We start from the raw sequence: 21,874 nt of genomic DNA, 5'->3' as shown, positions 1-21,874 counted from the left end.
TATATATATATTAACCACTAAAATAAAAAATATCATTCTATAAATTAAGAAAATATTTATTAAAAATAAAATAATATGACTTTTTGTGGCGTACAAAAATTTAATTAAGAGTTTGATTGCACATTTTAAAAATATACTAGTATTATTTATTGTTTCCTCACAATGAGATGGTGCATAATTAAGCATAATATCAAATTCACACGCATACATTATATTTTGAGTTGGTTCCTTATATTTTTCTTGATATGAACTATACTCCTATTTTCGTGTTCATGACCGCTTTAAAAAAGACGTTACAAGTTATTCTTGGGTATTTATGTATTTATAACTGTACGACTCAATGACCTTATTGTTTGGTCAGATGGAGTCTTTTGTCAACCAGAAACTTTTGATCGCCTGGAAGGTCGTCAGTTGAGTTATCAAAGAAAATCACGGGAAGAGGCACTCTTGTTATCAGGATAAACCGGGCCGTCAGATAAAGGGTGTATCATCGTAATTCGACAGAAAGTCATTGGACAAGAGGCCTTCTCAAATGAGAGGCCCTTGGCCATTTTGTGTGGAACTCCAAAATCCATTGGGAGAGCTGGTTGTGAACGATTGTCTCACGGATTAAGCTCCATCCTTCATTCTGATATCCTTCCATTCGGTCGGCTCAGAGTTTCGACCAAAGGAGATGACGCTTGATGCTTTCGTCAATTGGCTATCCTGATATTGTATCATTTGATTCTTGTCGATGAGACCCATTGGAATGTTTCCTTTTATATTTCAATTCGTTGAATTTCCTCAAGATTCATGCTGAAACATTTTTTTATGTACAATAATATCTTTTTCTTTAAAAAAAACAGAATGGTCGAAGGCTATTAGAGGAGCCGTAACAATCTCTAGGTGTGTTAAATATTCGAGTACCACACCCTACACACTAGGAGATTTAAACCCGTGACCTGAAAGAACTTACGACCTTAAAAAAAAACAACTCTAGCAACAGGCCAATATATAAATAAATTAATTAATTAACTTGGACTCTAATGTAAAGGTTTAAATATAAAAATTAAATATTATTTTTATGATATCGGAAATGTAAGGAGCTTTTTATTGATTAAGCTTTTTGAAAATTAATTAACATGGACTATCATATAAAGGATGCATCACTGTAACCTGACGAACGTCCCTTCTTGGACAAGGTGTCTTCTTAGAGGTTTGTAAGGATATTAGGGTATCCTTTGACTATGACTATAAAAAATCTCGGAATCATTCGAGGGAGATAGTAGTAGTTGATTGTCCCTCATATCAGGTGTCTCATATTCTTTTATTCAATTAAGCTTTCATTTGGTCGTTATATGATTTTGGTCGAAGGAAATGACACTTGGCATCTCCATTTTTTGACTATCTTGATGTAGTCCTTTGATGTCTACTTAGTAAGGTTTGTTAAATTTTACTCGAGAGTTGTGCGGCATATTTTTTATGTGCATCTTTAGCTCATTGATTCTCCTACTTCTTGAAAGCGACAATTACATTAAGAATAATAAAATTAAATGCAAAAATTGACTTCTTTATTGTGTAATAAGTATTTCTAATAATTGAACTCACTTGAGTTTCATGTCTGCATTCCCTATAAATAGGGTGTGAGCAGCACTTTTTCATCATTGTTTTCGAATGTTTAGCCCTTAAGTCATTTTTTAATAGAGAATAGTGATGGCGAGTGGAAAAAAACCCACGAGCAAGGAATCCATGTGGAAGGCCTTCTGGCTTTCGACCGAAAAAATTTGTCATCCAGCACAAGAGAAGAAGAAGAAGCTCAAGAGTTCTCGACCAGTAACAAAGAAGAAGCCTATCGATAAGGGCAAACCGGTAGGAAAAAAGCCGGAAGTCGGGTGATGGTCGGTCTGATCAAAGAGATTGGGAGAAGGAATCTGACCAAAAGTAACAAAACTGGTAAATCAATCAGTTCAAAAGAAACAAAGAGTGGAGGAGACGGTTGAGTCGTCGATCTTGAGAGCAGCATCCTTCCTCATCCTCAACTCCTTCTGGAAAAGTTAAGAGATATTCTCAATTTGTCGCCTCTCCTCCTAATCTGATGCGACCCCAGTTTTGTGGTCATAGCGCCAAACCAATCAGGATTCAACACCTAGTTCACCATCAAGGAATCAGTGTACTGAATAACTGACAGTTTTTTCCCCGCTACGACTGACGCTAGTCCCAAGATTCACGTCGGGACTCCTTTTTTTTCTTATACAGCTCTCCGGTCGATCGTGTTGCAATTCCCTAATCTTGACAAACCCCACAAAAAAAAATTGAAACTTCCAGTCTTTAATCTTATTCTCAAGATCAACCAAAAGAAATTTCTGTGTTGATCTGAAGACAACGTAATCAGCAAGCTCTGCCCTGAAGGAGAACATATAATAGAATAATTCCAGAGACCAGGTGATCTCCATCCACTGGTAGAAAATTATAAATGTCATAACAGCCGCAATAAAGTTCAACTTTATTTGTGCAGGCATTTCCCCATAGTTCATGATTGATTGAATCTCGAGGCTAAAGGGTAGCTAAGGCCCCACTTGAACTGGTCTATGTAGAAAATCAAATCATCACCAAAATCATCGGTTACCCGAGCTTTCAGCTTCATAGACTCGAGTGTTATGTTCGAACTATACACGCAAGTATCTTCGAGCGATTCAATGTCGAAAGATGAAATCAAAGAATTATCCACGACCACCGCACCTTCTAGGATGTAGAAGCTCTACTTTGTGAATCACACTCTAGGAATAAAGCATAAGACAAGAGAAAGAAAGACAAGAGAAAGAAAGAGAGAGAAAGAGAGAGAGAGAGAGAGAGAGAGAGAGAGAGAGAGAGAGCGAGACTGCCCATTTGTAGATTTTGTGGGTACAAGTACACAATTACATACTTGCTCCTAGTTTAGAGACATTATAAGTTATTTTGGGACCTTTTAGTGTTCATAACCGCTTTAAAAGGGGTGTTACAAGTTATTCTTAGGTATTTTCGTATTTATAACTGTATGACTCGATGACCTTATTGTTTGGTCAGATGGAGTCTTTTGTCAGAAAACTTTCGATCGGCTGGAAGGTCATCAGTTGGGTTATCAAAGGAAATCCCGGGAAGAGGCACTCTTGTTATTAGGATAAACTGAGTCGTCAGATAAATGTTGTATCATCGTGATTCAACAGATAGTCCTTGGACAAAGCGCCTTCTCAGATGAGGGGCCCTTTGCCATTTTTTGAGGAACTCTGAAATCCATTGGGAGAACTGGTTGTGAACAATTGTCTCATGGATCAAGCTCCATCCTTCATTCTGATATCCTTCCATTCCGTCGGCTCAGAGTTTCTACCGAAGGAAATGACACTAGATATTTTCATCATTTTGCTATCCTGATCTTGTCCCGTTGGAATGTTTTCTTTAATATTTCAATTCGTTGAAACTCCTCCAGATTCATGCTGACACATTTTTTTATGTACAATATAATCTTTTTCTTAAAAAAAAAAAGAATGGTCGAAGGCTATTAGATGAGCCATAACAATCTCTACGTGTGTTAAATATTCGAGTACCACACCCTACACACTGAGGGATTCGACCGCGTGACCTGAAAGGACTTACGACCTTTAAAGAAGTCGCTCTACCAGCAAGTCACAGTACGTGCACATGTACAATATATAAATAATAGAGTCTAAGAAATCCAAAGAGAATAGAGCCAAATAAATTCAGGAGGGCAGTTGTCCGCACAAGCCTTTGTACTTCGCTTATAGACAACTTGTATTGTTGGGTCTGTGGTTAAATTATAGACATTTGAATAAATTGATAACTAATTTCGATTTATACTTAAACAACTTTTATTTCATATTATTTTATCTTCTTACTCCTAATTTATCCAGATATCATATCTCACGCAATTTTCCTCCTACTTCCTTAGAAATACAAAACCTTGTTCTGTCCTTAAACGAGTAAAGATCAATCTAAAACGAGTCACTCATTGCACAAGCCTTTCAAGTAGAAAATAAAAAATAAGAGTATAGTTTTTAAACAGTTCATGGGGCCGTTTTAGTCCGAAAGTTTATAAAAAATCAGAATAATCCCCAATCATTTTAAAATTAAACTCTAAAGTCCTCCATGAGAGGATTATTTTAGCGTTAATTTAAACAGCCTGATTATTTTGACAATTCTATAAACTCTTGGACTAAAATGACCACATATAAATAGTTAGAGACTATTTTGGCACTTTATTCATTGACGATATAAGCATTGTAGCTAATGTGTATAAACTTCATGTTGCATGGTGCCATAAATATAGCAGCAGAATACAAATGTAAAACAAAAAGAAATTGCTTCTTACTATTGAAAAAAAAAACAGAAAAAAAAAAGGAAAATTTAGATACATATGAGATGATTATTACCATAAATATCGCAGGAATACAAATATATAAGAAAAAATTGCTTCTTACTGTTGTAACTAAATCAAAAAATAAAGGGAAAATTTACATACATATAACACAATTCTTATGTATTTACATATCTAATACCCAAAATTTCATATTTATATTTATAACATTTTAATGTTATAAATCTATGCATGAAAATGTGTCTTTTTTTATGTGATTGTCAAAAAATTGAGTGATATGCATGCTAATATGACATTTGAGGTGTTAGATATATGAATTGTGTGCTGTTGATGTAAATGCCCCAAGAAAAGAATACACTTACCAGAGGCAATGTCCCAAGTACATCTCCAAGACAATATCAATCACCAGGTGTATGAAATTTGTCATGCCCTTCAATTTCCTGCAGCCACTCTTCAAACTTAGCTTCTTTCTCATATTTAAATTTGTTGTAATCTTCCAAAGGATGCAAAAGTTCAGAGTCAAGCGAGCAATGAAAACCTAAAGGGTTCAATGGCTTTAAATCAATCTCCAGGCTGCTTGACACAGGTAGTTCCTCAGCTTCTGTAGAAGATCGAGCGGAGGAATCTGATTCAAATGGTGGTTGAGATGAAGGCTGAACAAGTTGATCAACTTTTGATGGTTGATTGTTCAGAGCCAGCCGAAAACCTGCAGCCTTTTGTTTAGCTGAATTAAGAACAGAAGATAGGTAGCCGCGGCTTCCTTCATCCTCTTGATGGCCGGACTTGTCACCATAAGCAACTACAGCTGCTTTTGAGTTGATGCTATCAGCCTGATGATTCCTGGTTGGAGTTCGGATTAGCCTGGAGTCACAGTTTACTAATTCTTCATTTCACATGGTTGAATAAATAATTATTTTTTATTTTAGGGTTTGTTTTAACAAAACCTAATTATTTTAGTAAATCATATTTTGGTTTCACACATCTCGGTGAAAACAAAATCCATTGCCGGAAATCCTATTTGGAAAAGCCATTAAAGTGATTTGAGAAAACTAACGGCCATTATGGCTTGAGACTTAAGGGGCGGGGCTTAATTCCCTTGAGCCACTAAACATTTTTCTAACCTTGAACATAAACTCAACTTTCTCCACCATGCATGCTTAACAAGTTTAGGAGGATTTAACATTTTAATAGGGTTCATCCACTCATTCACTAGTGATCAAATCAGCAATCATATATCAATCTTACCCACAATCAAAACACCACATCCACTGCCCTAAGAGTCGTCTACAATAAGCTTCACAAAAGAGATACTAGTCTCATAAGCTTAAAGATTCATCATCTTGATTTTGTTGATAACATATAGGGTGTGTTTTGGACAGCATGCTATTTGCTTTATATTTCGGACTACCACCACAACTCCGTTTGGGGAATTGCTTGCGGGCTGTTAACGATTCGATTACAAGCCAAGCTAGGGTTAGCTAGGCGGCTCGAAATTGACTCGTGGCTCATTATATTCGATTTCAAGCCGTCTCGGCTCTAATTCAAAAAATACTAGCTCAAATTGAGTTATTTGGATCCGTTTTAGCTCAGGAATTGGCTCGATCTGCTCAAAATTGAAACAAATTGACTCAAATTGAGTTATTTGGATCTTATATATATATATCCCAGATGTCGTTTCCCACGCTCAGCTCTGCTAGGGTTTCAACCCATGTCGAACCCTAGCAACCCTTACCGCAAGATCATTTCTCCGGCGTCGTCTCTCCGTCGTTGTCGTCGGCTCGCGGCTTCAAAGCCAACATCGTCGTCTCTGTTCGATTACATCTCACGGAAGACGAGAAGGGGTCGCGTCTTCCTCGTCAAAGAAGATGAGAAGGGGTCGAGTGCTCGTTTCCTCCTTCCTCTTCCTTCTCGACTCAGCTCGACTGCACCGAGTTTTGGTTTCTTCAGTTCCTGACCTGCCCTCTGACCAAGGCTTCTAAGCTGTGATGGAGCTTCCTTCTTATCCAATTGAACCTGGCAAAGCCTCCTTCGCCCACGTGGTGGGTAATCCTCAGGTGGAGACGTCGGTTGTCTTCCCCTCAAGTTATAAGGAATATTGTTATGGTACAGGTGACTGCCCATTTATTAAGAATGCAAGCAGAAAAAATGCAAAAGCATCACTCTTTTTCTCGGAGTTAGAAATTTCAACCCTGACTGACAAATTCAAGTTTGCTCTTATTGGAAAATTTCAGTGGGGGCACCTACCTATGGAAGTTATCCGGAACAGTTTTGATGATCCCAAATTAAGCAGAAGATCTCAAATTAGCAGGAAAGTGAAAAGTGAGGCTCATGGATGGGAGACATGTATTGATTCAGAAAACCGTGACTGAAGACTACACTCGGATTTTCTCCAAAAAATATCTCAACATTACTGGTAAATCAATGAAGCTACTCAAGTGGTCTCCTAATTTTGACCATAATCATGAACCTCCTACTGTATCGGTATAGTTCAGTCTACCAGGTCTCAAGGTGCACTTTTTTCATTATCAAGTTCTTTACTCTATTAGGGTCATACTTGGGGACCCTATGAAGCTAGATCTATCGAATTTCAACCTAACCAGACATTTTGTGGCCATAATACTTGTGGAAAGAGTATTACTTTATCCGATGTTACTGAAGTCTGGTTGGGCACAACTCATAATGGATGTTGGCAACAAATCGTCATGGAGCATAGATCGTCGTACTGTTCTCATTGTAAGATATTTGGGCATACACTTGATAAATGTCATAAGTTTCATCCTAATTTGAAATCTAAAGATCAAGTGAATAAGGATGGATCCAATCCCACTACTCTGGACATATCTGTTCCATCTGGAGAGAAAGCTACCACAGGACAGGCTTTGGATATCGCTATCAGCCACCTACCATCCCTAGGTGCAAACCGATCCTTTACCCAACATCCCAGTTCCTGATGAAAAACATCATACTACAGGTACAGATCCAAAAGTGTTTATACCACTCACTGTTACTGAAGAAGACTCACTTACATGTCAAGACACACGAGAGTGTTTCTTTGATTCAATCAAAGATCAGCTGGTACAACAAGCAATTACTTCTAATGTTCAACATCATATACATGTCCGGCACACTTTAGACCAATCCACTCATCATGCGAGTCAATCTTCGGATGAAGAATGACAGGTCTAACCAGGAGGAAGAAGAAGATTGGAGGCCGACTCAAGCTTGGAAACTTATTGGATGATACTTTGGTCACTACTGACAATGACACTCATCTTACCAATTTATTATTTGTCTCCTTTCCTAGAATTAGAGGTAGAGATAAAGGAAAATTGGGTCGCTCTCTAGCTACCTGATACTATGTTTTTTTTGGCATTTTTTGTTTTTTTATTTAGGCCTCTTATATTTTCTATATTTTCTCTTTTTTTGGAATCTTTTATATATGATTGTTATCGTGGAGGAAGGGTGTCATGCTTGGACTCTTCCACACAATCTATATGTATCCTTATTTATTGGCTCGTGGCTCATTATATTCGATTTCAAGCCGTCTCAGCTCTAATTCAAAAAATACTAGCTCAAATATATATATAATTTTTATAAAAAAAAGATACTACGAGCCGATCTCAAGTCATATCAAGTTGATCCATGTAAAAAATTTGATCCAAAGTTTTGGTTCATAGCTCGGCTCGTTTATTTCGATCCGATTTCGATAAAAACTAAAATTCAAATCGATTTTCGAGTGATTAACGAGCTTTGAGCTAAATTCACAACCCTATCTACCTATTTTCTGCAATTGTTTTTTTTGAGAAACTGTTTTTTTCAACCTAAAATGTTTAAGTGTGATGGTTATATATATATATATATATATATATATATATAATTTCCACCACAGTTTTTTTGTAAAGTTGTGCTCCCTGACAATAACTTTTATAAAAAGTTCTAGCCACACCAAACAGACCCATAGTTAGGTCGATATTTTTAAGGTGTTAATTATGAGTTTAGGTAATTTGGAATCATGAGAATTGAATTCAACACACTGTAGGAGTTGCATAGTATGAATACCTATCTGATGACTAAAGTGACCATAGAATCACCACACGAAGAATCAACACAAATGCAACAGAGCTCTGAATGTGTTTCAAAGGCATATAAAGTGAAATTGTCTTGGAGTCCATAGGACATTTTCATATTTTGATACTAAGCTTGCAAACAAATCCGTATGCTAAATCCAATTGATGTATCTTAAAAAAAGCAAAAAAAAATCCATTTTATTCATTAAAAATTATTTGAATTTTGCAAGCAAAACTTTTGCAAAAATAGGAATTCATTTTAGTCATATTTTGACAATTTTAATGGTTATTTGAATTTTAAATAGTTTTTCTAATCAATTTTGGAACTAAATTTGATACGTACTGTCATAATTTATTTCAAACTTTGATTTCTATTCCCAATCGGATCCAAATCTCATTTTAAGTCAAAAAAAATATAAATTGGTTTATATTTTTTGAATTGGTCATATTAAGTTACATAAAATCAAACTCCATAGCTCTGCTTCTTAGTAAATTTCAGACTTAGCCATTCATTCACTGAATTAACTATAACAACTCAAATTTCAGAAGTCACCCTCTTGCTAAATGGTTTTTCAAAAATCTTTTACAACCTTATCTATGAAGTTTTAACTCTTATTTTAACTCTATATGCCTTTACTTCAGAAATGCTTTGCCTTACTATATCTAAATAACAATCCAATTTCTAAAAGCTATTTATTTACAGGTCAATTAACCCGATAACACCACTTTCACATCCAATAACCAGCTAATTAATCTCGAGCAAACAGTCCTTAATCATTCCATAACCTGACTACAATTTTCTGTAACTAAATATTATTAATTTCTTAAGCCATGTTCTAATCCTTTCTTAAAAACTAAAATCAGCTACAGATTTATGCAGCTAAACTTCGATGAGATCTGTAACTTTTTCGTTTTTAGATCACATGTGTATTGCAATTTTTTTAAACCACAATAGCAGTCATTTACTCCTTAGCTCTTTTCTTTTAAAAAAAGGCCCTGCTGCATTAATTTCTTGTTGCCTTTAAAACAGTAGTTCTCTAACAATTTGAAAAATGCATAATTATCAGGTATATCAGGTATTGTTGAATACCTGAAGCACCCATCTGAACGCTATTGGGTTTCTCTGAACAAGGTTTCAACGGCTACTTTCTTTTAAGAAATTTTCTACTTTTGCAAATCTTGGATTTGATATGTCAATATCTAGTTTCATTTAATAAATGTTCAAGGATTTCGAACTTAAATAATCTGAAAACTTTGCTTCATTATTTCTCTCTGCTCTTGATAATAGCAAAAAATTAATAAAAAAAAATCATTTCTTTGCAAAACTGAAGAAGAAGCAACCGAATTACAAAAAAAACCCATGTCCTAAGTGCTAATTTACCAAGAGCTTCTACTCAACACTAAATTCATTTTCTCTTGAGCATTTCTCAGCCAACCACATAACTTCTCAAAGTCTGTTCTAAAGCTCTTCTACTCAACACTAAATTCATTTTCTCTTGAGCATCTCTCAGCCAACCACATCACTTCTCAAAGTGTGTTCTAAAGCTCGGAAATATGAAACCTGACCAAGAAACTCCAAGTGTTTCCAATTTTTGGTTTTTAGTGATTGAAATCAATCTTTCAAGTTATTTTTGAAACAGTGTACAAACTTACCAAATCTGATTCAAGCTAACATCATATAGTTTTTTCATATCATTTTCAAATCATAATGAGTTAACGTCAAAACACTTCTAAATTCTATTCTATATCTCTCCCATATGTTTGACCAAACTTTTTTTTTTCAAAATTTAATTGAATTTACTTTCAGAAGTTTAATTAAAAGTATCTTCAACGGTTTAACTTTTAAATCAAGTTAAAGCTGTAATTATTTTGTCATTTCCACATTGTTCAAAACATTGCTTAGGTTTACATATACTAGGAACATGCATTTTGGTGAAAATTTACTTTAAAATTTTATCAAAATCAGGTTTGTTTCCTCCTTTTTTCATTTGATGGGTACATACTTAAATCAATTATTGATATAATCAGCTTTGAATAAACTTTACTAGCTTTTCATATTTTCAAAACCTTAGTTATTGGCTTAATTTGATACTTAAGATTGTAACTTAAATTGGGGTTATACTCCTCTAAATAAGAGAATAATTAAGTTATATTAAATTTTAAGATAGTAGATTCCTAGTCCAAGGGTTTGCTAAATGTGGATGTATGCTTTAAGTCTAACCATGTAAAAATCTTTGTGCCTAGTACCATGCGTGGTTTGTATTTTGTACACTTGCTTACTAATTTGTTAGCTATTGTGATTAATCAATACTTGCTATTGCCATTGAAAGTTAGTGTGAAAAAGTTTTAGTTAAAATAACTAATTATCATTCCAAATAAATTTTAAAAGAATAAGTTCTAAAAAAGCCTAAATCACACCATGTGTCAGTCATTTTCCATAGGATCAACCCAAACTGTTCATATTTAACTTGACAAAATTTGCATCAAGACTGATGTTATTTGGTCTTATGAGGCTAACAAAGTTTTTGCGCATAAATTTATAGCCCAAATAATTATTGAGCATATCTTCTTATCTTTTTACCAAACAAACAATCTCCTTAGGGTTACTATTCACATTTGTCTTACCCTGTTCAACCTATTCCAAATTTGATCGAAACAAGTTCGAATTTCCAGCCACTTGTATACTTTGTGCTTCTCTATAGCTATAAGGAGGTAACACTATTGTACTCTACGATATATTTATGAATATACTGGTTTCATTCTAAATAAGATTTGAATGATGTTAACACTTGCCCTAACTTCAAAACAATCCCTATAAACAAAAGAAAATGCTCTCATTTTGGATATAACCAAAGCCTGAGCAAATTTATCATTTACAAACAACTTCAAATAAAAGGGAAGGAAACATCTTCAACAAAAAAGCTTGAATTACTAAAATTTAAACTGTTAAAAGTTCTCTAATTCTTTGTGGGGAAAGATTTTAGTCTCAGAATATATAAATGTGTAAAATTAATCTCAGACTTTTAATATTTGTTGAAATATACTCATTTTTTTTCAAAGATTTCAGCTCTCATTAAAAGAGTTAGGGGATAAATTTGACACTTTTATAAGCTCTAGGACTAATATAGCCATATATGAATAGTCAAATCATTTTTTGGCAGTTTTTTCAAATAAGTTATAAGTCATCTGGAAAAAAAATTATAAAATTGAAAGAGTAAACCAGGGATTGAGTCTTCCGAATGCTTTCATAATCTTACGCGTAAAACTTTGGAAATTTTCAACAGAGTTCAATTGAACATTGCTAAACCTATGGTTATGGCTTTGAAACTGACAATTCCAACCATATTTAACAACTCCAACCTTCAATAGATTTACTATGAGTTTTAATGGATTGTGTTCAAGTACACACTTGACATTTGCAATTAAATTGGGTGTATACTATAGAAAATAAAAAAAAGTCATCTAAACCAAATTAAATACATATTGAAACACAAACAAATAGCAATTGAACAAAATCGAAAAAAAAAAACTTTCTCATTAAAATTAGAGTTCTTCCCTAAAATAAATCAAGCTAAGAACTTTGAAGAACAAAAGTCATTTTGTTGCCTTGCCCCTACTATTTGGGATCCTTTTCATAAATCCTCAATCTACATTCATTCCAACTAAGTGTTTCTTGTGATATCAAATCTATCACAAGTAAAACTTTTATATAATTTCTATATAATGCTATTTTTTTGTTTACAACCTTTCCACAAGTCCATATTCTATCTCATGCATTGTCAAACAACCTGAACCCATTCTACACAACCAAATATCAAACGAGTCCCTTAGTCCATTTCAAGTATCATTTGTCAACCAACCTGGCTTTAACAGACACACAGATCGTTGACAATATCATTATATTTAATACAAAAGTGTGTGTGTGTGTCCGCGGGCGCACGCATTATTTCCACCACCAACACATAAATTTCAAATCATCACCTCATCCTATTCATAATGGAGCAAAGCATCTTCCAATATATTCACTTAAGATGTTAGGGCTAGATAACCATGGGTACTAAAATCAAGTTTTGAGATAATATTTATAAATTCAATGTAAAACATTAACTAAGCCGTTCAAATTATTGTTCATCTATATACCCAAAAGCACGAATGTGAAACTATTATGCTTAATAAGAATAGAGAGATTATGCAGAAATAAAACGGAAGGATGCTATAGCTCTTTTCTATCTTTATTCTCTTTTGCTTCTATTGTAGACCCAATACCAATTTAGCCCTTAGGTTATAGATCCATCTCAAAGTTTAATGCTAAGTTCTTGTAGAAAAAAATACTAAAATTGGTTCAGTGACGAAATTTGAAAATATAATGGGTTTGAATCAAATAATTCAAGCCTAAATATAATGCAAGCAATCACTAAACAGTAAATCTCTAGATGTTGAACCAGATCAATGTTCTTTGCTCAAATCTTGAAGTCTAGATGCACAACACTAGTCGCTTAATTACCTCTAGAACCCTTCTTTTTTTTTCAACACTAATATCCTTTCGCCCAATCAATACAAAAAATTATTCCTTGAAGCTGGACTTATTATACATTAAAGGACTTATTTGTGACAAGTTAATCGCCTTAAGACTATCCTAGAAATTTTTAATAGACAAAGGACTTGATAGGACCTCAGTGTAGAGCCTTCTTAACATAAACCAATCTAATAGCATTATTTTACTTCGACTTTACTTTGTCACAAATATGATTTACAATATATGCTAAATGGCATAAAGCATCATAATTTGCTTCAAACTTAAGAATTTTCTATTTCGAGTAAAATTCTAGATCTAGCTATTTTAATCCTCATTAAATGAGAAACATATGATACTGCTCCTTAACCTTATTTTTTATTCTTCCTATGCAAGTTTTCCCAATTAACTTCTTAATTAAAGAATATGTTGTAAAAATTTGCATAGTATTAAAGATTATTATCATTATGTTATTTATTATGCATGGCATCATTTGGCATGAGTAAGAAATCAAGATATTTTTCCATTCCTCAATTTACTAAAGACGTACAACTAGATATGGAATTAACTTGTAATGTTTTTCTATAGTTCTTATAAATCACGCACCTTGAGCTATTATCCTACTTGAAATTCATATTAAATGCTTATTTCAGTTTGTGTTGAATAACCTTGAATCAGTAACCTGTTTTAGACCACAAAAAGGGCTTGCTAAAGATTAATTTATACTTTATTTAAAAACCGATGACCTAATTGATAAAAAAGTAAGCATGCTGTCTCTCGTCGTTAGATAATTTTAGATTTTGACCAATTTTAATGTTTGATATATAAATTATTCTCAAAAAATTTAGTAGTTCACAGCAATCATTCTAAACATGATTTCAGGAAGGCTCCGTTTGGGGCAGCTTATCCATTGCGGCGGCGTTTTGAAAACGTCGCCTCACCATTTGAAAACTGCGTTTGAGCAGTTTATTCAAAAACACAGTTCGTTTTTTACACTGAAAGCGGTACGCGGGTCGAATCCCGCGGTCCGTATTTTTTGATAAACTGCTTATTTGGATAAGCAAAAGATGCCCCAAACGCGCCTGCGAACGACGTTTTCAGAACGCGTTTTCCAAACAATCAGTGGCCATTCTCAAAACGTCCTTCCCAAACACACCCTTAAACTCTGCATAATGGCACAGCTGTTGATTATTTATAATCTGCTGATAAGCAGATTATTCTGATAATCTGATAATCTAAAGATTATCAGAATAAGCTAACTTGTTGTTTGGGGAAGCTTATTTAGAATAGTTCATTGATAGATGATATTAGATAAATGACCATTATGCCCCTGTTTGGTGAAACTATTTGTAACAAAACTGTATGTAATCATTTAATTTTTTTATAAACTATTAACTTATTAGCTAATAAATTTTGATTAATTAATTATTAATTGCATAAATAAAGAATTTCTTAGAAATTTATTAAATAACTTAAAATTTTGATATATTTTTATTCATTAATCAAATATTAAATAGTTACATACAAATTTATCTATTATAATTAAATTGATGATATACAAATTAATTATAATTAAAATTTTGATATAATTAATTATAGATTCTTAAAATTATGATATAATTGATTATGATATATAAAGTTATTTTCTCAAAACTTCCCATCTCTGCCCCAAACCCTCGCTTATGTCACTCCCTCTCCCGGTTTCGCTCAAAACGATCGCCTTCGTGAATGAACCTTCGCATACAGTCGTCATTAGAGAGAGTTGGGAAGGCAACGACGGGATCGCGGTTTACAGTGACTACCGAAACTACCGTCTCTCTCATTCTTCTGATCCGCTCCTACCAGAAAACAGAAACCATCGAGCATCGAAGAAGGTAAGCCTATTTAAGCCATTCAGGAAACCAAAACTTCCTCTTCGCTTGGTTAGAGGGCCACCCCGTGCCCAAGAGACAAAGGAAACAGCGAGGGCGAGGGGGCACCAGAGGAATTTTTCACGCTAACGCGGGAAGCAGACGCAGGACGCAATTTCTTCCCCGCTTTGCCTTCTATTAAAAAAATCTTGTAAGTGCGTCCGAGCGGCATCAATAATCTACGCCGAACTTATTTTTCAAACATCTCTACGACGTTTTCATACCGCCACCGCACCCCAATAAGCTGCCCCAAACGAGCCCTTAATCTGAATTTGTAAGCTTTCATGACTATAGCATACCAATTGCGATAATGTTTGATGTACTGCTACCAAGAATATGTTCATGTTCCAGGTGAATAACAAAAATGGGTGTAGCATGATAATAGGATTTGAGTACAATTATTGTGCAGAATAAGCTAAAATAAAATTGTTGAGATAAATAGGTTCATGATAAAGTAATTTCTTTTAAATTAACCATTTGAGAGAATATTATTAGACATGTAATTGAGACAAGCTAAGCTGAGCGCATTATAAATTGGGTTTGTTTGGTCATACTAAAAGTTCATATTCAACTCAAACTCGAGCCAAGCCGAAACATATATATTCAAATTTGGCTTCTTCAGACTTTCTTATGATTGAGCATGACAAGTGCTAGACTAAACTTGGTTAATCGAACGAGCAATTAAAAAAGCTAATAAAAAAGCAAAAAAAAAAAAAAAAAAGCACTTGGCCTCTTATTAATAAAAAATTTCATAAATCTAAATGACCGGCAATTCAATACTTTTGACTCATATTAGCAATTCCGTAAAACTGACATCATAAGTTTTCCAAACTAATACCACACAAAATATTACATTTTTTCTTCTCTATAAGTTTGACAATTATCTAGATAAGAAAAAAATTCAAGAGACGAACTTGCTAAAATTCTATGCAAAAAAAAATGCAGTGAGTTATTACATAAATGGATATAAAAGGTTTCTTGTGGAACCAATGGCTCCTAAACTGCATATTGTTCTATAAACCAAACCTCATCCAGCCACATAATAATTATTATTTCCTATAATGTCACCGTGAAAAGTACCAGCAAAACCAGAGATTTCAGGCCTCATTGAGAAATCCCTTTCAAACAAAAATATTTTCAATTCAAATTAAAAGTTCTAGAATAACCATAAAGGCAACTGTGGATAACAAAAATATCAATGGTAGTCTGAGCAAAGTGCTTAAAGAATGAAATCATAAACTAGACTTTGGAAATAAAGCAATGAATGTTCAGCAACCCGACCAAGAATTGGTAGTCTAAACAGAGCAAAGCTATGAATATTCTGCAACCCTGACTTATCCTGTCCACTTAAAGGCATCACTTCCAAATTTGGTCATTCATAATATGGTGAACATTATACTACCACAGTCAGCAAAACAAACGTGATTCAAAACAATTTAAAGATCTTCTGCAGAGCCATTAAATCAATGGTTGAAAACTCAAGCAAATCTTTAAAAGATAATTTCAATATTTTGTCATCTTTTTCCTTTTTACCAGTGTTTGAATAGACAAATAATGATGTATAGAAAAAACTCACCCCTTTTTTCTTTGGCATTTTGAAATAATGAGTAGAGATGTTTTGATGTCTTTAATCATCTCCTCAGCAAGTGGATAGCCAATTTCTGTCATTGACCGTACTGCATCAATTGAATCTTCAATATCTTCAGTGTGAAGGTTCACCTCATGAATCCTTTCCAAAACTTTGTCCTATAACTTAGAATGAATTTTCACTCAGCCATGATATGCTAATATTTTTAAAAAACATTTTTTGATATATAACTTGGAGGTAATGGGAAAAAAAAGTCATGCATATTTATCACAAAAACTGATCAGCATTTGCAAGAAACGAAATGAAATGTTAACTGCAGCAATTAAACAAAATATAGCTACCAAAATAACTAATAATAATATAGAATGGTGAATGCATCAAACGTGAAAGATGCTTAGCATATGAAAAAGTTGAGATCAGCAGATTCTTCAACATTTTCAATGTAAATAGTTACCTCATGAATCGTTTCCGCATTTTTTTTCCTATAAATTAGAATGAGTTTATAATCATCTTTGACATTATAATTCCATAAGAAACAAATGTTGATATATAAATTTAGAGGTAATCAAGTAAATTTAAAACAGAGCATTTGCAAGAAACAAAATAAAATATCAACCTCAGCTAATAAATATGTAATGTATGTGGACACACCCCTATAATTTGAATATGATATAGTAAAAATGGATCAAGAGACCATCACACATCACAATTTCTTTCATACTTGATTGCTTCACATCACTTTTGTAAGGGCCCATAATTCTAGATCTTAATATTTCTCGAGTAGGGCATTGAACAGCCAAGCTGAACTATTCAGATATGAGTGGCCTGTTGGGCCAAGTAGACAGAGTTGAGCAAACAAGAGTTTGGCTAAAAAAATCCTAGGTGGCGACTAGATAAGAAACATTGAGCAAGGGTCACTGGTCAGGTGTAGTTAGTTTACTGTAGTAAAACTTGAATGATTAGGCCATAGCAACCAATAGCATGATGGATGAAAGGACCATAGTTAGTTGACAAGAATAAAGCTATACAACAAAAATTAATTAGTCATGCAAGCATGATTGAATTGATAACCTTTGACAAAAATGATTGTTAGGTTTTGCCAATGCCATTCTAACGACCTAGCATGTCAAATTGCACAAGCAAACAAACATGAGAAAAAAGAACCATAGCATTTTGACATGTGACAACAGCAACAACAACAACAAGACTTTATCCCACGAAGTGGAGCCAGCAACAAGAATCATTTTTCTCCATTGGGTCCTATTGAATGTCATATTTTCATTTAATTATAATAAATTAATATCATTTTTGATACAATATTCCCAGGTCTTTGACATGTGAAAGAATGCAAAATGTGGAGAAAACCATATTAAGATCAACTAGGTCTAGCAACAAATGAAGCAATACGCTCAACAAGCTACTAGTAGTTTGGCTCGGTTAGAACTCGTTCATGATCAAGTAATTAATTAATCGAATTAGCTTGAATACTTTTATAATAACTTTATTGATATATGAACAAATTTCAACAATTTGGTGCACAACTGGTTTATGATTATAAAAATATCATTTAAAACTTATAAACAAGCTCATTAAGAAGATTGGTTAAGCCTAACAAATATACTCATTTAAGACTCAATTAAAATTTCATTAATACATGAATATAATGGATTCTTCTTGTTTTCTATATCATATTGCATTTGCTCATGAACACAAGCCATTATGCTCATTAAAATGTTTGTTGTTCAATATTTCATTTAATAAAAATCTCAATTTTAAGCTCAATCGGCTGCCCATGAATAGGCTTGATAAAGCTTATTCAAATAATTAATAAGTTGATCGATAGTATTACTCATGAATAAGCTCAATAAGGTTCCTTTAATCAACAAGCGAATTAAGCTTAAACCAAGCTTAGAAAGTCATGATTTGAAACAAATCAAACTTGAAAACGATTACTAATACTTAAATCAAGCTAAACTCGAGCTCTATTTTGACAAACTCAAGATCAAGCAAGCTCCTACTCAGCTAATATTGGATTAGTAGCAGCCCTATCGGGGTGATCATCTGCAATTATTAGTTGATATCAACCCCATCTCCAAACTTACCTTCATAAAAAGGCCCAAAAGCCTTGTGAAATAACTATTATTGCCAAAGATTTAGGCAAAGAGACTATTTTTAAGAATGTTGGCCAAACGTATAAGTAATGACCTAGAATGATAGGGGCTCTCCATTCCTTCATGCCTATACAAAGGAAGGAGACCATGACCCAATGATTAATATAATTTTCCTGCAATCATGATTTTTCTCTTCTTCATTATTGTCCATTAATTTATGAAATGAACATGAAATCCCTACATAATGCATGTTTAACATTAGATGTATAACAAAAGGATTTGTATGCATGAAAATTGGTGCTCAATACAAAAAGTTACTTGGGAATGCTTCAATGGATTAATTAGCCCAAACGGCAATAGTCTCATGAAATTGTATTTATCGATGGGAAAAGAAATAAGGTCTTCTAATGGTGGAATTGAAAATTCTCAAGTGGTTAAGGAAGTGAGTTTTTGGGGAAATGCATAGGCCATCTTAATAACGATGACAAGGGGATGACACATCATGATTATTAGGATGGGTTTGGATCAACGGAAGTGATGGGAAGACAATGTCTCAAGGTTCTCTAAAAGGTCCCCATAGAAAAGCAGTTGTTTTTTAAAGTGGAACGGCTAGGCCAAGTGGATGATGAGGTGTAGCTCAGAGGTAGTGTAGTTGAATGATTAATGATATAGAGAGGAATATGCGAAAGGTTGTAAAGGTGATGGAGTGGGAATACATTTTTCTTTTATAAGGTAAACCCAAAAAAATTAAAACTAGGGTTTCTAATAAGGATAAAAGCATGGCTCGAAGGGGTTCTTTCTTATTTCTAAGGTTTTCTAGTGGAGCTGAAGTGGACAATAGAAAAAAAAAAGAAAATGAAATGTGGAATAAGAGAGTATAGATCCATGACCAGAAGAATAAGTTTCCATGAATGAAAATCCACCACAAATGGTGGTAAAACGATTTAGATAATTAATATAAAAATAATAATCATAACTATGGAATTTCTCATCAAGTAACTCACATAATTATATCATGCATCCACTTGTACATTCAAAAGATGGCTAATGAATTTGATGCAATCTTCAACATCCACATAATCAAGAGTCAAACCATCCAAGCTGAGCAAAAATCCTCTTCCAAAGATGTCTTAAAAGGGACCACTTGAGGAATACTCAAGAACATCACTGGAGAACTCTTCACCAAAAAGTCATTTGAGAGCTTCCTTTCAAGTTCTCAAAATTTTTAACAATATGTGATTCATCCTATAGCTCTCACAAGTAATGAATCTTCTTGAGCACGCTTTTAGCTCAATTTTGAAAAAGCATTTATTAAAGATCCCAAAAAATCTATTACACTGCACCATGTAATAAGAAACAACATTCATTATGAAGCAATGCTCTCGAAGCAAGCTTAGTAGCCTTGAACTAGACATTTGTTATCAAATTACAGAGCACACTTGTCCATTGGTTTGCTCATCACTCCAAAAGCAAGCCAACATATTTGAGAGCGCACACTCGCTTAATAATTCAAACTTCGGCTCTGCTTTAGAAGATTTGCACCAGCAAGGGCTTACCTACTCCAACATGTTTTCACATCATCTAACTCACCTAAAGCTTTGAACCCAACACTCCTTCATACAACAAGCACGCGCTAACTAATTTAGCCAATGTATGGCCAATGCACAAAAGAATCAATATAAATATTGCATCAAATTTATATCATGCTTCAACTTTATAGTTTTGCTTTATTTTAAGTTTGATTTTGTATATTTGTTTAGCATCATAAATGAGCGAGTAGGATTATTTACTTACATGCTAATTTGCTTTCAACATTTGTTTACACGATCTCTTTCATATCTCAATTCTCAAGCAATAGTTGTCTGATGCAACGCATATCCTTGACTACAAACGAGTTAAGGTTGCCCACCCAACTAAATTTATGAAGAAACACCCGACAGAATCCTCGCCAAGCAAGGCAGGCAAGTGAAAACTCATTTCTTCACCAAAATTACTAATAAATGATTAAACCAATGAGCCCGGCATGAAAAATTATCATAAGATACTATGCGCACTTTGTACCTAATAGTCGGGGAAAATGAACATACCCATGCCCCAAAAATCTAATATTCGTAAATACATGCGCAAAAGCCGATTGAAGACTAATTCATCGAGCACAAACATTCATAACCCATTCAAAGCAATAAACCGAGCCACAAATTAATAAAAAATGAGCTCGGACTAAAGGGAAAGAAACCAAGCATACCCTAATATCAAGGAGGCGGGGCATGGATGCTTGGGCGTGCTGTTGCACGAAATAGAGACCCGCAGAAGGCTCGTTAGCAAGATACTTAATCATGTCGTCGACTCCTTCCTTCACTGCTTCAACCCCAGCGAAGAGTACATGCAATGAACGACAAAAGTCGATTTTCGTGAAAATAAATGAGGAAAGCGAACAAAAGCTCAGAGAAATCGTTAATGGAACATGATCGGAGAAGAGGTACCGCTCATGAAGCCATCTGCGGTCGAGAGCCTAAGCATGTTGGCTGAGAGCAGAGAAGTCTCATCACGTTAAGAAATTTCGATGCGGCGCATCTTGGTGGAGTTTTTAGGCAATTATGTTTCCCAGCTGTCAAAAACCTCTTTGTTCGCAAATAGTTCGTGTTCGATTCGTCAGAGCATTCCTGTTCGATTCGTCAGATAAGTAAACGAGACGAACACAAACAATTTTTTTCGTTCGGTTTGCTAAACGAACTAAACACGAACAGTGATGCGTTCGTTCGTGTTCGAATCGTTATTGTTCGAAATAAAAAAAATTAAATAAATAAATAAATAGATATAATTTATGATATTTTTAAAATAATTATATACTCAAAAAAAATTATATATATTAAAATTTAAAACCTGTAAATTATAATGTAAAATAAATTATTAATAATAATACATTTACATACTATCTAAACTCTAATAATATAGGTATTATATATTTATATAATATAAGGTATATAATTATTATAATATATTATATTATTATTTTTATATTATAATATATAAAGGAAATGAAAGAGTGGAAGCCCTAACCCCCCGTTCCCTTTTGCCCCCGTTCCCTTTTCCACCTCTCACGCCGCTCTCTTCTCACGCGATCTCACGGAAGCACGAGACCGCATCCAATCTTTCTCCTCCGGCTGCTCCTTCGCTCAAAATTGTGAAAAGCTCGGCGCTCTCCTCTCACGCCGCTCTCCTCTCAAGGAAGCACGAGACCGCAACCGATCTTTCTCCTCCGGCTGCTCCTCCCCCGCCGCCCGCCTGTCGCGGAACCCCGAGCCCGCAGCCGATCTTTCTCCTCCGGCTGCTCCTC

General features: G+C 34.2%; 1 protein-coding gene across 5 annotated transcripts in view; it reads right to left on the bottom strand.

Moving 5' to 3' along the window:
• Positions 1–21,138, bottom strand: part of LOC110037784 (BLOC-1-related complex subunit 8 homolog) — a 40,199-nt gene extending 19,061 nt beyond the window's left edge. For 2 of the 5 annotated variants that reach the window (XM_020742491.1, XM_020742494.1), the window contains exons 1-3: positions 21,021–21,138; positions 20,783–20,895; positions 16,415–16,584 (exon numbers count right to left, since the gene is read on the bottom strand). In XM_020742491.1, coding sequence (XP_020598150.1) covers positions 16,415–16,584; positions 20,783–20,895; positions 21,021–21,057 — 320 coding nt within the window. In that variant the 5' untranslated portion in view covers positions 21,058–21,138. Of the gene's footprint in view, positions 1–4,636; positions 5,210–16,414; positions 16,585–20,782; positions 20,896–21,020 lie in introns of those variants that run through there. The other 3 variants (XM_020742493.1, XM_020742490.1, XM_020742492.1) reach the window with 3 other exon arrangements.
• Positions 21,139–21,874: the final 736 nt, after the last annotated feature.

This window comes from Phalaenopsis equestris, unplaced genomic scaffold, assembly GCF_001263595.1.
Source record: "Phalaenopsis equestris unplaced genomic scaffold, ASM126359v1 Scaffold225027, whole genome shotgun sequence".
Lineage (NCBI taxonomy): Eukaryota > Viridiplantae > Streptophyta > Magnoliopsida > Asparagales > Orchidaceae > Phalaenopsis > Phalaenopsis equestris.
The sequence above is the reverse complement of the archived record's forward strand: the minus strand, read 5'-3'. Positions and strand labels throughout refer to the sequence as shown.